This window comes from Fringilla coelebs, assembly GCF_963513975.1.
Source record: "Fringilla coelebs genome assembly, chromosome: 4".
Classification (NCBI taxonomy): Eukaryota; Metazoa; Chordata; class Aves; order Passeriformes; family Fringillidae; genus Fringilla; species Fringilla coelebs.
This window is the reverse complement of record NC_140032.1, coordinates 23,063,673-23,078,536: the sequence shown is the minus strand read 5'-3', so window position 1 is coordinate 23,078,536 and position 14,864 is coordinate 23,063,673. Positions and strand designations below refer to the sequence as shown.

The 14,864-nt window shown below is 44.1% G+C and overlaps 2 protein-coding genes across 2 annotated transcripts; one reads left to right on the top strand and one right to left on the bottom strand.

Moving 5' to 3' along the window:
• Positions 1–8,775, bottom strand: LIAS (lipoic acid synthetase). The gene is made up of 11 exons (XM_084204956.1): positions 8,640–8,775; positions 7,413–7,585; positions 6,682–6,775; positions 5,843–5,923; positions 5,447–5,603; positions 4,146–4,203; positions 2,968–3,096; positions 2,407–2,552; positions 2,060–2,130; positions 1,199–1,310; positions 1–254 (listed from the first exon to the last, which is right to left on the bottom strand). Exons 1-11 carry the CDS (start codon positions 8,715–8,717, stop codon positions 202–204), a joined length of 1,152 nt encoding a protein of 383 aa, XP_084061082.1. The 5' UTR covers positions 8,718–8,775; the 3' UTR covers positions 1–201.
• A 40-nt stretch (positions 8,776–8,815) lies between these two features.
• RPL9 (ribosomal protein L9) lies at positions 8,816–14,018 on the top strand. Its single transcript, XM_084204070.1, has 8 exons — positions 8,816–8,869; positions 9,237–9,283; positions 9,364–9,479; positions 10,297–10,392; positions 10,690–10,822; positions 12,232–12,312; positions 12,782–12,897; positions 13,912–14,018. The coding sequence occupies exons 2-7, from the start codon at positions 9,238–9,240 to the stop codon at positions 12,886–12,888; spliced, it is 579 nt and encodes a 192-aa protein (XP_084060196.1). The 5' UTR covers positions 8,816–8,869; position 9,237; the 3' UTR covers positions 12,889–12,897; positions 13,912–14,018.
• Positions 14,019–14,864: the final 846 nt, after the last annotated feature.

Sequence of the window (14,864 nt, the reverse complement as noted above, 5' to 3'; positions counted from 1 at the left end):
AACACTCAAGTGTTCTGTTGCTGTAGCCAGGAGAAATGAGGTAAAATAATGTGTTTTGATGAGAAAAAATTGTTCTGGAAAGATAGTAAGTTTATTCATATAGCCACCATCTGTTCTTCTGCATTTCTGGAACTGAGTATAATTATGCCCTGAAAAAAGGATTCTTAAAACTGGCTGCTTTAAATAGGTTCATTCTCATTTTCAGATGGCTTTTGTCTTTCTTTTTTCTACCAAGTTCTTCAAGAAAAATTCACCTAATTAAAAGGAAAAAAATAGACACCAAAATTATTTGTAGGTATTTCAATAAAATTAGGCAGAAGAATACATTCTTGTTTAACATGAGTGTTCTACTCTACATTACAATTGTTTTCACCAGTTATTTTATAGGAATTCAATTATATATAACAGCATTTCCAATACATACAGCAGGGATCTAAAAACCCCTCAAAACTATAACCCAACACACAATCCCTCCACTCCCAAATTCCTGATTTTCCTCCTGTCCAGTTTTATGAAATAGCTGTTTTGATTTGTGCATTTCAACAGGCAAAACTGGATTGATTTAATTAAAATTTAATTCCTGTTTCATAAAGTATCAGCAAGTTATAATGAAACCTGCTATAATCTTGTTTGAGCTGTCATTAAAACAGACTGAGCAGCACAGTACCCCAGATGAGTCTTCTCTCTCCTTCCTTAGGAAGAAGTGGGATGTTGTACCTACACAACAGTTCCATTAGTATCAGCTGCTACTTCATACCCAGTGCTTTATTAGAAAAAGCACTGCTGTAAGTGTCTCTAATTATTTTTAAAGCATTGTAAATAAATTCTGCCTAAAGCAACAAAATTGCAACACAACCAGGGACCTCGTTGAACCCAGAAGCATCGAAGAGACAGAATGTGAAGGAAAACTTGAAAATTTGGCACCCTCTATCCTGCCTCACACATTAAGTATAGTACAGAATAGATTTGGAAAAAAAAATTAGATTAAGCAGCACTGCAATTGTACAAACACTAATTACTGTCATACTGATGCATTTGGATGACCTACAGGAAACAGTTTAAGTAATTTGTAAAATACAGGTAACTATACGAGGTGTCCTTGAGCTAAGGTGAGCTTTGTTGCATGTTAGTTCACTGTTTCAGTTTTGTACAATAAAATGTTACATGCTAAATAACCCAATGCCTTTCAGTAATTTACCTGCTTTATAGGAAGAACGCACTAAAGGCCCGCTAGCAGTGTAATGGAATCCAAGATCATTTCCTACTTTTTCCCAGTACTTAAACTTCTCAGGAGTTATGTACTCTTCCACCTGGGGAAAAGAATTCATTTTGCTCAGGTACTAATGCAAAGGAAATTGCTATAGCTAGCATACAGTGAAATGAAATACAGTTATATTGCAAGGTCAAAATTTTTCACTCCAAAGCTTTCATCAGTGAAGTCACAAAATGCATTTTTGCTCTGCTTTCTACCAAACATACTTTATTTGTTTTACAGATTTAGCTGAAAAGTTCAGAATTTAATTTCTAGCTTCTAGCTTTATCATTTTCTTCATTCTGCTTTTGAATGGTCCTTTGGAGCAAACGTTTTTTTCTGTCCAAGTTATTGAAACACCACAACAGTCCTGCAAATCTCTTCACTAACAGTTAAATCAGTGAAACACAGGAACAGAACAGAGAGTGAATTTCTGGACAGACTGCAGAAGCAGAAAATGGTAAATATCCCAGCTGAAGTGGCACCATTAAGGGAGAGGCTGTAAGACAGTGAAGGGGCACTGGCTTGAGCAATTACATTTGAGACATACACTGAAGCTCTTGTTTCCCAGAACCATGCCTCAGCTCCAGCTGTCTCCCTGGCTAACAGCAGAAACTAGCACTGGGAAGTCTGCAGAAGACAGAAGGGGTTAGATGGCTGAGGTCATTTTTAATGAAGAGCCCCTAACAGATGATCATTGTCAGGCTAAACAAGGAAGGAAATTTTTCCCAGCATCTGGAGTTAGAGTAAGGATGACTGTGCAAGGTATGGACCTTAACTCTGCCTGTAAATTAAAGGCACTTTTACCTTTAGGTGACGTTTTGTTGGTTGCATATACTGTCCTAGGGTCAAACAATCCACATCTGCTTCCCGCAATACTGTAAAAACAAAATTCCTTGTTAGTGGTGGAAGGATCACAAGGAAAATCATTAACTTACCTGTCAAATTGAACCTGTAAGCTATAAGACAAAATATTTCAGAAATTCAGTCTTTTTTAACCAAATTATTATTTTTCAACGGAACTTTGAAAACATTTCCTGCACCAGCAAACTGACTGGCATGCAGAGGCAAAGATGCTTACCATTGTTTTCCAACACCAATTGTTTTCAAATTCATACCTGTGAATTCTGGCATCTACTTTGACACCAACTTACATTTCATTGTGGAGTATACTTGTTCGTCCGTCTCGCCTAGCCCCAGCATAATGGAGGTTTTGGAAATGACGCCGGGCTGGACCTCTTTAGCGTGTTTCAGCACACGGACGGACTGCTCAAAGTTGGCTCGGGGGTCGCGGACCTTACTTCGCACATTTCCAGCACAAGGGAGAAAAACAAGTGGAAGGGCACAGAGAAGTTAGAGACGCCAGGACAGCCGCGGTCTGCCAATTTCTGCGAAGCGGCAGAGCAGAGGTGTTTTGGCCGCCCAGTCGGACACCGGCACCGGGGCCGGGCCGGGGCGCCCGGCGAGGCGGCACCGACCCCGGGCCGCGCCGCGCGCGCCCCCTGCCGGCCGGCTCGGCGGCGGCGCGCGGGGCAGGCCGGGAACGGGAACGGGAACGGGAACGGGAACGGGAACGGGAACGGGAACGGGAACGGGAACGGGAACGGGAACGGGAACGGGAACGGGAACGGGAACGGGAACGGGAACGGGAACGGGAACGGGAACGGGAACGGGAACGGCCCCGCAGCCCGGTCCCACCCAGAGCCACTGCTCACCTCTGTAGTGCCGGCACCGTCTCCACGTTGTGGGCATACACATCCAGCCCCGACGTGGCAACTTTCTCTACTGCTTTAAGGTCACCTCGGAAATCGGGAGTCAGGCATTCCACCAGGATTTTTGGATTCCTGAAAACGAGAGACAAAAGGAACACATACGTTGTGGGATGTTGTGTCCCTGTGTCCCAAAAAAACTCAAGATAGCAAAAAAACCCCCATACACCCATAACTGAAGACATAACACTCTAATAAGCAAAGCAAAGTTAATTCAGTATAATTCTAAACTAACAGGTTTCTGCAAACACATTGTAACAAACTCGTGTTAAGTTAACCTGCAACAAAGACACATTAAAAATATAAACAGTGCATGCAAATGTTTGAGAGGCTGTTGGAATTGCTTTTATATTTATATTTGGCTCCTACTGTATTTCAGCTCACATCAGTAAAGCCAGGAATTTGTTTAAGATTATAGCTCCAAAATACAGAGGAGCTATAATTCCGCTACTGAAATAAGAGAAGTCTGAGTCTAGAACCTAGTCTTGATGTTCAGGAGCCTGATTTCAGCTCCTGAAAAAGGCAGGTGGGGGAAACTGCAGGAACCCTTCAAGCCCCAGGATACACAAGATAAAGACTTAAATGCAGTTATACAAATGAATTCTGCAGGCAGGCAAGTGTGCTGTTGAATGGCATACAGGGCACCAATGGAGGGTGAAGGCAGCACAGCCAGGGAAAGCAGGAAGGTACAATGACAGACTTGGAAATGGCCACTGAGGCAAAATGAAAAGCAATTTGATCACTGCTGAATGAGAAACCAGACTCCTTTGGTCACACGGTGACAGAGTTACTTAACTCGGCTGTGTTTGAGCCCAAGCTTCAGGAATGAACATACTGCAGAAGAATGTATTCATTTCCTGGAAACCAGCTGTCTGCTCAAAGAAAGAATCCAGTGCTTAGCTTTAAATAAGCCTGGAATGAATTGGAAATGCATCCAAATTCAAAACAGTTCGGGGTCATTCTATGAGAAAGATGAAGAAAAAAAAAAGGGGAGGGGCACAGACAGGCTAGAGGCAGACTTTTGTATTTGCATGGGCCCTGGAATAACCCAGCTAAAGCAGCTGTGACCTACACCCAGTACCACATTCTAAAGTTTTAACAACAGGAATACATCAATGACACACCTTTCTTTCAGATGCCGGACTGTCTTTGCAAAGTGTTCTGCTCCACCATCAGGCATATCTAGAAGCATTTCAGTTATTCAGTTAATCTTTTTGTTCAAGAAATGTATTTACTTACTAGCAATGCCAAAAAACCCATCCAATTCAAACCTTAAATGCAAAATAATAAAGCAGTCCCCAGTCTTGTCTCACCACTTATGCCAAGGGCTTACAAAAGATATCCTACCTAGCCTCTGCCCAAAGTCTGTGATTGTCTAGAGCAGAGTTCAGATATACCTGTCTCTAGGTTCCCTGTCTCCCTGAGCACAGAATGGCTTTACCTATTTATGGTTCTGGTCTGCAAAACAGTGTACAAAAATTGAGAAGTATATATTAGTGCTCTTTTAAGCCTCTTTGAAGCCACTGGGCTTTCCGTCATACTGAACAGTTTTTACAATGGCTTTCCTCACCTACATGGTGTCACCACACGGGAGCTACTGCAAGGAAGCTACTTCCTACTTCCTTAGGAAAACACAACTTTCAGTTTCGTTACATATGATATATTCTAGGTTTAGTGTCTAGAAGGAAGTTCTGTAATGGTACTGTATATGATTGCTTGTCTTTGCTATCCAAGTAATAGAATGTGGTGTATATGCATGCAATCTGCTAAAATTAGTTATAAAATATTTAGTGTCATAGTATTTATTGATGATTATTAACAGCGTAATTTCTGCTGTATTTCACCAGACATACTGAGAAATACTGAGAATATGTAGGAACTGTGCAATGTTTCAGCACTGTTGTCTCCTTTAACACAGTCCTCCTGGGTAGCTGTGCAGATGAATGTTTCTGGGGGCTGTGTGTAGCCATGGAACACCACTGGGAGCTCAGGGTGGTGTGAGCAGAGCCCAGGTACACACTGGGGGAGCTCAGGGTGGTGTGAGCAGAGCCCAGGTACGCACCAGTGGGAGCTCAGGGTGGTGTGAGCAGAGCCCAGGTACGCACTGGGGCAGCTCAGGGTGGTGTGAGCAGAGCCCAGGTACGCACCAGTGAGAGCTCAGGGTGGTGTGAGCAGAGCCCAGGTACGCATTGGGGGAGCTCAGGGTGGTGTGAGCAGAGCCCAGGTACGCACTGGGGCAGCTCAGGGTGGTGTGAGCAGAGCCCAGGTACGCACCAGTGAGAGCTCAGGGTGGTGTGAGCAGAGCCCAGGTACGCACCAGTGAGAGCTCAGGGTGGTGTGAGCAGAGCCCAGGTACGCACCAGGGGAGCTCAGGGTGGTGTGAGCAGAGCCCAGGTACGCACCAGTGAGAGCTCAGGGTACGCACCGTCTCTGTCCACGGACGTCAGCACCACGTAGTCCAAGCCCCACTCCGCAATAGCCTTGGCTGTGTTGTAAGGCTCCTCCGGATCCAGCGGAGGGGGGTTCTTGGCAGTCTTTACTGAGCAAAATCTGCAGCCTCTAGTGCATGTGTCACCCATCAGCTGGAACACGAAAGACATTCCTACGTTTACACTGTACATACAACTATTGCTCAGCTGGGAAACAGCTGCATAAGCTACAGCAGTAAGCAAAAAAACTAGGACAGTGCTTTACTCTAAAGCACTTTAGTGCTTTAGTTACTTGATTGTAATAAACCCATTCCACTACAGTAACGATCCAACAATAGAGTACAAACAGCTCAGATATTAAGAGAACACTTAGGAAATGGTTAATGACTTACCATAATAGTAGCTGTCGCTGTGGCATACTCTCCACCTCCCCAGCATTCTCCAATGTTGGGACAACGTGCTTCTTCACATACCTGGAGGTGAAAGGCTGTACTGTACCTAGATTTTTCCATATTATTTTTGAAAATATTTATTATATTATTGATGGATTTTAATAGCAGCCTATAAACAAAACGTAATTCCTTCTGTGATAAATGAGGTTAACAATTCCCTGCTGTTTTTAGCAAGTCACTAGAACAGATAGGAAGAGAACTGCTTCCTGATACCCACTACCTTTATTTTCTCTACTTCCAAACTCCAAAAACTGTTCAGCCACATAACTATCTTATTAATTAGCACAGACTGTCATTAACATTAATATTCTAAATTTAAGAACTGATTAAATGTTCATAAAGTATATGATTCATTAAAGCATAAAGAACTAAGAACCAAGTCTGAAAGAAAAAAATCCCGTCCATGCATTCCCACTGTTTTTTACTATCTGGAAATTACAATTAATGAAATCTGCACAGTTTCTTTTCATGAAAATCAAGTGTGTAACTCTGAGATTGTGTGCGTCTCCATTAAAAACAGTTGCACATAGCATCTTCTAATCTCTGGTGATGTAAGCAGTAAACCCAAGTATTTAAAATCATAGTAGGAAAAACACTAAATCTGTTGGATTTACCCTTATCCTTTAGGGGTAAAATTCACTGCTAGCAAAAAGGATCAGCACTGAGCTTGATTTCAGCTCTGAAGATCATGCAAGGCATGATTTCTACCTGTCCTCCACAGAGGAAAATGTAAAACCTGCCTTACTTCTACAGGAACACTTGGTTGGTGCCAGACTTACCGTATGAAGATTTAAACTCCTCAAGGTATTCTTTAATTTATTGTAGTTCTTTCCCATGGGAATCTTTGTTTTCAGCCATGGCGGAAGATGCAGCCTGAATAACACCAAGCAGACAAAGATTCATAAACTATTTACACGGTAAGTTTAATTCATAGATTTGTTTTAATTTGTTACAGATCTCAACAAGGAAAGGTCCCTTGAAAAATGATGCAACCCAGCAATTAAGGTTTGCATCATTCATGACCAGATCAGATTCTCTTCCCTGTTCATCATCATTCCAGCACTCAAGCATGGGAATTGTTGCCATTGAAATGTTTAAAACTGTTCACTTCCAGGGGGATCGAACAGTGCTACACTGGAGACTGCAGCCATTAATGGCAGCAGACATTGCACAGCTATCACAAAGTCTGATCACTCTATAACTGGAGATATGGGGGTTTAAACATTTTTTTAACATGAGTCTTCATTTTTTGTTTTCTCTATCAGTAGTACTTTTTCAACACATTCACCTACTGATGTATATTTGTAATTTAATTACTGGAACATACCATCATGTCTCCACATTTTTTAATGGATTTAATGGATGACACTTGTCCTTTCTTGAATAATCCTTAAATCTTCAACACAGTAGGGTAAAATTCAATAAAGATATGGAGCATACATTTTGTAGTTATTGCTAAACATGCAGATCATGCTGGAAAGCAACTAAAGTTGTTTAAAATCACTATTACCTTTCTCCTTTCTCACGCTTTAAATTGCCTTTATAGTCAGCCCATGTGCTCTTGTCTGACAGATCTCCAGAGACAAAGTCCTGTAAGTCTGGTCCATTTTGCAGGAACTCTTTTTTTTCCCCTGGTAAAGAACCTGATGTTCCATACTGGTTACACACCTGGCTTCCTGACACCTAAAACAAGCAAGATTGTAATTTATTTAGTAACAAACATGATGGCATCACTAAACAATAATTTGCCTTTTTGCTGGTTAACACAGGCTTTGTGTAAGCATTTTCCCAATGGCTTTTAAGTGAAATGTATAACCCTCTTTTTATTTCAAGCTACATGTAATAGACTTATTCATCATAACATCACACTAAGCTATGCAGTGTAACACACAACTCCCCTGTACTCAGCACTGGGGAAGCCACACCTCAAATCCTGTGTCCAGTTCTGGGCTCCTGACTGCAAGAAAGACATTGAGGAGCTGGAGTGTCTCCAGAGAAGGGCAAGGGAGCTGGGGAAGGGTCTGGAGCACAGGGCTTGTGGGGAGCAGCTGAAGGAGCTCAGCTGGAGAAAAGGAGGCTCAGGGGAAACTGACTGGTCTCTACGATTGCCTGAAAGGAGGCTGGAGCCAGGTGGGGATGGGCTTCTTCTCCCAGGAACCAGCGACAGAGGGAGAGGAAATAGCCTTAAACTGCACCAGCGGAGGGGCTCAGCTGGGACATCAGGAGGAATTTCTCCCCAGAAAGGGGGATTGGGCATCGGAATGGGCAGCCCCGGGAGGTGGTGGAGCCACCGTCCCTGCAGATTTAAGGCAGGACTGGCTGCGGCGCTCAGCGCCGTGGTGTGGCTGACAAGGTGGTGCTGGGTCACAGCTCGGACTCGATGGTCTCAGAGGTCTTTCCAACAGGTTCTGTGCAATAACGTTGTGCGGGTTACTCCGGTGCTGCGGGGCCGCAGGAAGCACCTTTGCCAAGGTTCCCGGGGGCTGCCGGGCGCTGTCCGGTGGGAGCGCGGCCGGGCTCGGTGTCCTGGGGATGCGTGTGTCCGTGCGGGGCCGGGACGGTCCGTCCGGGCTCTGCCCGCGGCCACCCCGCGCTGCCCCGCACCACCACCACAGACCCACAGCGGTGCGCCCCACAGCGTCTCCTCCTGCTCTGCCATACCGTACCGTACTGTACTGTACCGCGGCCCCCACCCGCCCTGCTGCCGGCGGTCCCCGGGGCGCGCTGCCAGACTCACCCGGGCCCGGCCCCGCGCCACCAGCAGTCCCCGGGCGGCGGCGGCCCCGCACCGGCCCTGCGGCAGCAGCAGCGACATGGCGGCGCCCAGCCCGATCGACGCGCTCGGCCGGCTCGGCTACTCTTGCCTATCGGACGGCTTCCTCGGCGTGGTGACGTCACGGGCCCCGGAGCGGCTACAAGTACGTGATGACGTCATGCGCTGTCTCTTTTGGCGCTGTGCGCTGCAAGGTGAGGTCTGGTGGCGCCCCGGGATCGCCCGGATCACCGGGATAATCCGGGACCATCCGCCGCGCTCGGCCCCCCAGCGCCCCGCCCGCGCGCGGGCAGCCCCCCGGGGCGGTGCCGAGCCCCGCCGGTGCCTCCTGTCCCGCATCCCGCGCGATACGGCCCTGGGACGGCGCCTTCCCGGCAAGGCCCCGTTGAGGCCGCCGCGCCCCGCCGCGCTCCGAGCCCGGGTGGGAGGCACCGCTGCAGGGAGCGGAGCGCGGCGGTGACAGCGAGGAGGGGGCGTCGGGTCGTGCAGGGGAAGAGCGGGCGGGATCCCGGCCGGAACATGGGCGAGAGAGCCTTCAGCGTTTCTCGTTGTCTCCCGCAGGATGAAGACCATCCTCAGCAACCAGACTGTGGACATCCCCGAGCAAGGTCAGTCCGCGCCGCGTTCGGGAGGCGCCCAGCCGGGCCGCCCCCGCAGCCCGTAACGCGTGTCCGCCTTTGGTCCGCAGTGGGAGTTTCGCTGAAGGGCCGGACGGTCATTGTGAAGGGGCCCCGAGGAACCTTGAGGAGGGATTTTAACCACATCAACGTGGAGCTGTCCCTCCTGGGAAAGAAACACAAGAAGGTGAGTGCTGCTCAGGGCCTTTCGCTGCCCGGAGACAGATGGGAGCTTTATAGTTGGCTTAAAAACTTTTTGGTGGTGGAGGAGAGTGACCTAAAATGTTCTCCAGCGGGTGAGTTGTTTGATAGGTTTTGCTTATTACTGTGTTTTCTGAGAAAGGCTGGTTTGGTGAAGCGTAGCGCCTCCTCGGGCACTGTGGGAGTGAATGCGTAGATCGCATTTTTCTGTAGTGACAGTTAACAGGGAAAGGGGTTGGTTACTCTATGCTGTTCCACAGACTGCTTATTTTAGAGGATAAAAATTAGTTTTTTGGATTTCCACTAACTGTAAGTTACATTAGGAGAGGAGAGATAAAGAAGTGCATGATTTTTCATATTGTCTCAAAAAGTATAAGAAAATATCCAGAGTGATTTGATTTCAGCTACTGTTTCACAAATATCGAGTGCTTCATTGAAACAGCAGATCCAGGCAGAGTGTTTGAGTTGGTTATGCATAGGAGGCAGACTTTAGAACAATATGATTAGCAATTGCTAATGCATCCTTTAGCTCAGGATTGTATATTTATCTACCCCAGCTCTTTTGGAGACTTGTTAGTGGCAAGACCTGAAGAAAAACAAACGTTTCTCCCGTGTCTCAGGTTAGGATTTAGGGGTGGGCCTTTAGTAAGTAGTCTATCAAATAAACAAAACGGTTCTGTGTTTTCGTTTGGTGGGCTTCAAGTAGTTTATCTGAAAGTTTTGTTCCTCGTTTTTCACAAAATTATTTTCTTGCTGGTTTTGAAGTGTAGCTGAAAGCTTTGTTAATGTGATTTTTGATGCAGCTGCGTGTTGACAAGTGGTGGGGTAACAGAAAGGAGCTGGCAACAGTTCGCACGATTTGCAGCCATGTACAGAACATGATCAAGGGGGTCACTCTGGTAAGTTGTGTTTGAGCCAGCATAACTACTGCCCTTTTTGTTACTTGCAGTGAGAGCCTTTTACTTGATGGAGGGAGAGCATTTCTAAACATCCAAGATGCAGCTTCTTTCTCCTTTTGCTTTTTGTCTTGCCTTTGCTGTCAGGCAAGTTCTGTGGGTGGAGGAAAGGATGAATGTCTCTGGGGCCCTTTTTCAGAAGCCCTTGCTACACCTTGGCTTTAGTTTCTCCTGTAAGCTTCGTGCATGTGTTCTGCCTTTTGGGCCTGTTTCAGTGTCTGGTTGTGTCCTGTGTCCCAGGGCTTTCGCTACAAGATGAGGTCGGTGTACGCTCACTTCCCCATCAATGTGGTCATCCAGGACAACGGCTCGCTGGTGGAGATCCGGAACTTCCTGGGAGAGAAGTACATCCGCAGAGTGCGGATGAGGCCAGGTGAGCGTCTCTGGAGATGTATTCTGCTGGTTCTAACTAGGCTTTCCAAGCTGTTTTCTTTGGGCTCTGCCGCTGAGAATGGGAGAGGATGAATAATTGCTGGAGCAGCATGTGCTTGTCTGAATTGATGTATCTTCTTATGATACCATTGCTGCTGTTCAGACTTATTATTAATAATGTCTCTATAATTTTATTAGTGAGAGTTAGCTAACAACCAATGTCGAGTTAGTTACTGTAGTACAAGGAATCTGGGATTTACATTAGTCACTGGGAGCTCTTTACAGCGTTGATAGTTGGTAACCTGCAGCTGCTTAGTGTTAGATTTGTGTTTCTGTTTTAAAACACTGCACATGAACTAGTTTCACACCACATTATAGTTTTGGTCTTTAAGGTGTTCTAGTTTGAATTTACTGATTATTTAGGAGCATTCACAATAAACTTAGAAGTTATCATCTTGTTAGCTGTTTTTACATCGTGCACAGTTGGAGTTTCAGTAAAATGTCTAACAGAAAAGCAGGCACTTGATGGCGCTTGTTAAACTTCTGAAAGGAGGCAACAAAACATGTCATAAACAGTTACATGAAGACTGTAGGAAAGACATCCCTTATCCATTTGGTTTGTTTTCTAATTCCATTTCTGGTGAGGGTATGGGTAAGGACATTAATGTGACTGATGATGTTTTGGGGTGACTGTAGAGGAATGCATCAGAACCTGTCCCAGGACACTGGTAGATAACAGTGCAACAGAGTTATGCGGTTTTTGATTTACTGTGGGATATTAAGGGTGGTTTGATTATTGTATTTGATTTTTTTTAAAGTCAGCATTTAATGTTATTAATAGGCTGGCTTAAAATCTGGTATCTGTTGATTAAATAGATGAAACTGTAAAAACTTATGTTACTCCCCTTAAAAATTCAAGTTTCCTGTTGGATTCTCAAATGCCATCATGTTTACTGCTTGTGAGTATTTGCACCATTGCTAGTGTAAACACAGTATATGACAGGGGGCAGGTGGTTTTTAATGGCTTTTGATTGTTCTGTGATTGCTGACTCCAGTGTTGTCTTAATGAGCACAAACCTGTGGGAGATGGCACCACCTTGCTGACAGAGCTGTGCTGGCTTATACACAATGTTGGTGATTGATGCTCTAATGTAATAATGGGTAAGCAGGAGTATCACTTCAGTAGCTTTCACTCCAGAGCATGACTTGCACTAATCTTTAATTGAAGTTCTGTGAGGGAGGACAGCCCTGGAATGGATTTGAGGGACTCTCTTTAACAAAGTCATAAAAGCTAATTATTGTCTTGAATACTAGTGTCTAGATATGTAAATTGGGATAAGTCATTAATATTGTTTCTTTAATACACTTAACACCTTCAACAGTGTGGATTATGTGTTTATCTTTCCATAGGTGTTACCTGTGCAGTATCTCAAGCCCAGAAAGATGAGCTGATCCTTGAAGGGAATGACATTGAGCTGGTCTCCAATTCAGGTTTGTGAAAGTAGTTGTGTGGAAAATTATATGGAAACTTTTACCTGAAGATGGCAGCTTAGCAAACTCTTTACCTCAAACTCTGAGGTAAACAGCAGCACAGATTCTTTTTTTGTTCTAGTTACTGTAATTGCTTTTCATAGTTTCTTACTCTGTTTATAAGCTTAAAGATGTTTTTACAAGTCTGCAGAACCTTCTTCAAGTCACTACTTACGGCCTTTTTGGCACCAAACTTTTCAGCTTTTCAGTTGTACATATGTGCAGTAATGAAGTGCTACTGCCCCGAGTTGGGCTCAGTGAAATGCATCCTATTTTCATTGGACCTTATAGGATTTAAAGTTGGTAATTCCTGTCTCTAGGTGACAGTCCTGTCACCTAGAGACCACCATGAAATACTGGAGCGTGAACAAAGGCCACAAGTTGCCTTGGACCTTTTGGCTTTGTGCTAACAGTCTCACTTTGTCTGCAGCTGCTTTGATCCAGCAAGCCACCACAGTCAAGAACAAGGATATCAGGAAATTCTTGGATGGTATCTATGTTTCTGAGAAGGGAACAGTGCAGCAGGCAGATGAGTAAAACTCACAGGTTGGTATCATCTTAATACACATTGTACATCTTCTCTGTAGAGATGGGGATTTGACAAGGTTTATCTGCTTCAACATGGCCATGGTTAAACAGGTTCCCAGTAGGGATGAAATTTTGTTTTTAAAAGATGTCATAAGATCCATCATAAAACTTGAATTTTGGGAGGTCTTTCAACAGCAGTTTTCCATCTTTCATCAGCTTGGCATTTTGCTACTGTGTGGAGAAAGCCTGTCTCTCCAGTGCTGTACTCTGCATTGTGAATGCAAGCTGCAGTGCTGGCTGAGAATTTAAAAACAGCTGGCCTGGCCTGACAGACTGGTTTATAGCTATTTACAGAGAAGACCTCAGACTAGTGTTCCTTCTGGTTGGACACTGCCCTCACTAAAATGGTGGACAGCACCCAATTTGTTTGTGAAAGTCTTCTGAGCAGTTAGTATGTAAATGCTGGTAAACAGGTCAGTTTAACAAGGACAACTATTTACACTGTCCATGGGCCTTGTTACTGAAGTTGAGTATGAGGATTTGGGGATAAATTAGCAATTTTAACTGCTAAAGGAATTTGATGCTTTTCAGCTGTGTATGGTTCCTTACATAGTACAGAACACCTGTGCAGGATGAGACAGTCTGACTTGCAAATAAATTCTGTGCTGTGTGCCTTGAGAACGTAAGCTTGAGGCAGGATGTAGAGGAAGTGAGTTTCATAAACCCATTTTTTTTAAAGTCATCCTCCAGATACCAAATGTTTGCAAGCCTCTGAAAAAATAACTTCTAGTATTGTTCCAAGTGCCTTGAGAGATGGGGCAACTTACTACATTTGTTGAACAATTGAGCTGTTGGGCTTGAAGGCATCTTTAAGTAATCTTGTCTGTGTAAAATCAAGCAAATTCTTTGAGCTACTAATGTCTGTCTTGCATTAAAATCATCAGATAAATAAACATCAAATGATTATAAACTTTGAGTTTCACATTTGCACTGATAAAATCTTTCTAAAAGCTCTTTATCTTTTATTTTCAGCTGTCTGGATCCCAACGGTATTTACCGTGAGACATTGTCCAGCAATTCCAGCTTGGTACAAGGTGATGCTTAGAGTTAAGGAGAATAAACTATATTTCATATCTTGAGTTTGTTGGTTTGTTTTTTTAAGAACTAAATGGTGATTGCATGAACCTGATGGCTTTTAGGGAAGCAGATTGCACAGTGGGTCCACCCTACCAATGTGTTTTCAAACCATCCAACTTCATTCAGACTGAATGAACGTGCTCAGAGACTGGTAGGGCAACGTGTAGGCCGTGCTACCATGATCTTTCTGTAACAAAGTTGTGAAGTGGCATTTTTGAATCATAGCATTAAGAAATAATAAAAACATTTTTCTCACAGGGGAGACCAGTATTCTTTCACATCTTTTCTCAAGGCCTCAGACTTGTGATGACAGAATCTGAAGTAGATGAAAAACAAAACTGAAATCAGTAGAATGAGATTTGTAAGACCATTTAAATACATAGACAGAAGCAGTAGTCTGAAAATACAATGCTTTATTTTTATTGCTCAGTTAAGAAAACAAGGGACTTGACCTCAAAGCTCAACAGAGTGTATTGTTGAGTTTCACCAGCAGTGATTTGTTGTCTGGGGATACAGCTTGGTTTCTTCACTGCTAATCTTGCCATGTAGCAACATCTAACTGGGAGATTGTACTATTTCTGTGCAGTAGTAAAATCCACATTGTCACTTGCTCCATTCAATTTGGAAAAAATATATAAAATACTGGGATAGTGCAGAAACATACTTTGCAACAAGTTGCTAAAACACCCCACACTTGTTAAAAAATTCCAAAAACTGCCCGGAGATCCACTTTTATAATGACAAGTGCAATTTACATTAATCACTCTCTTGAGTGGGTTAATAGTTACTGTTTATTTAGATGTTCTCTGCTAGTAAAAATTTTTATGGCTACCTCGTTTTGGAGATGA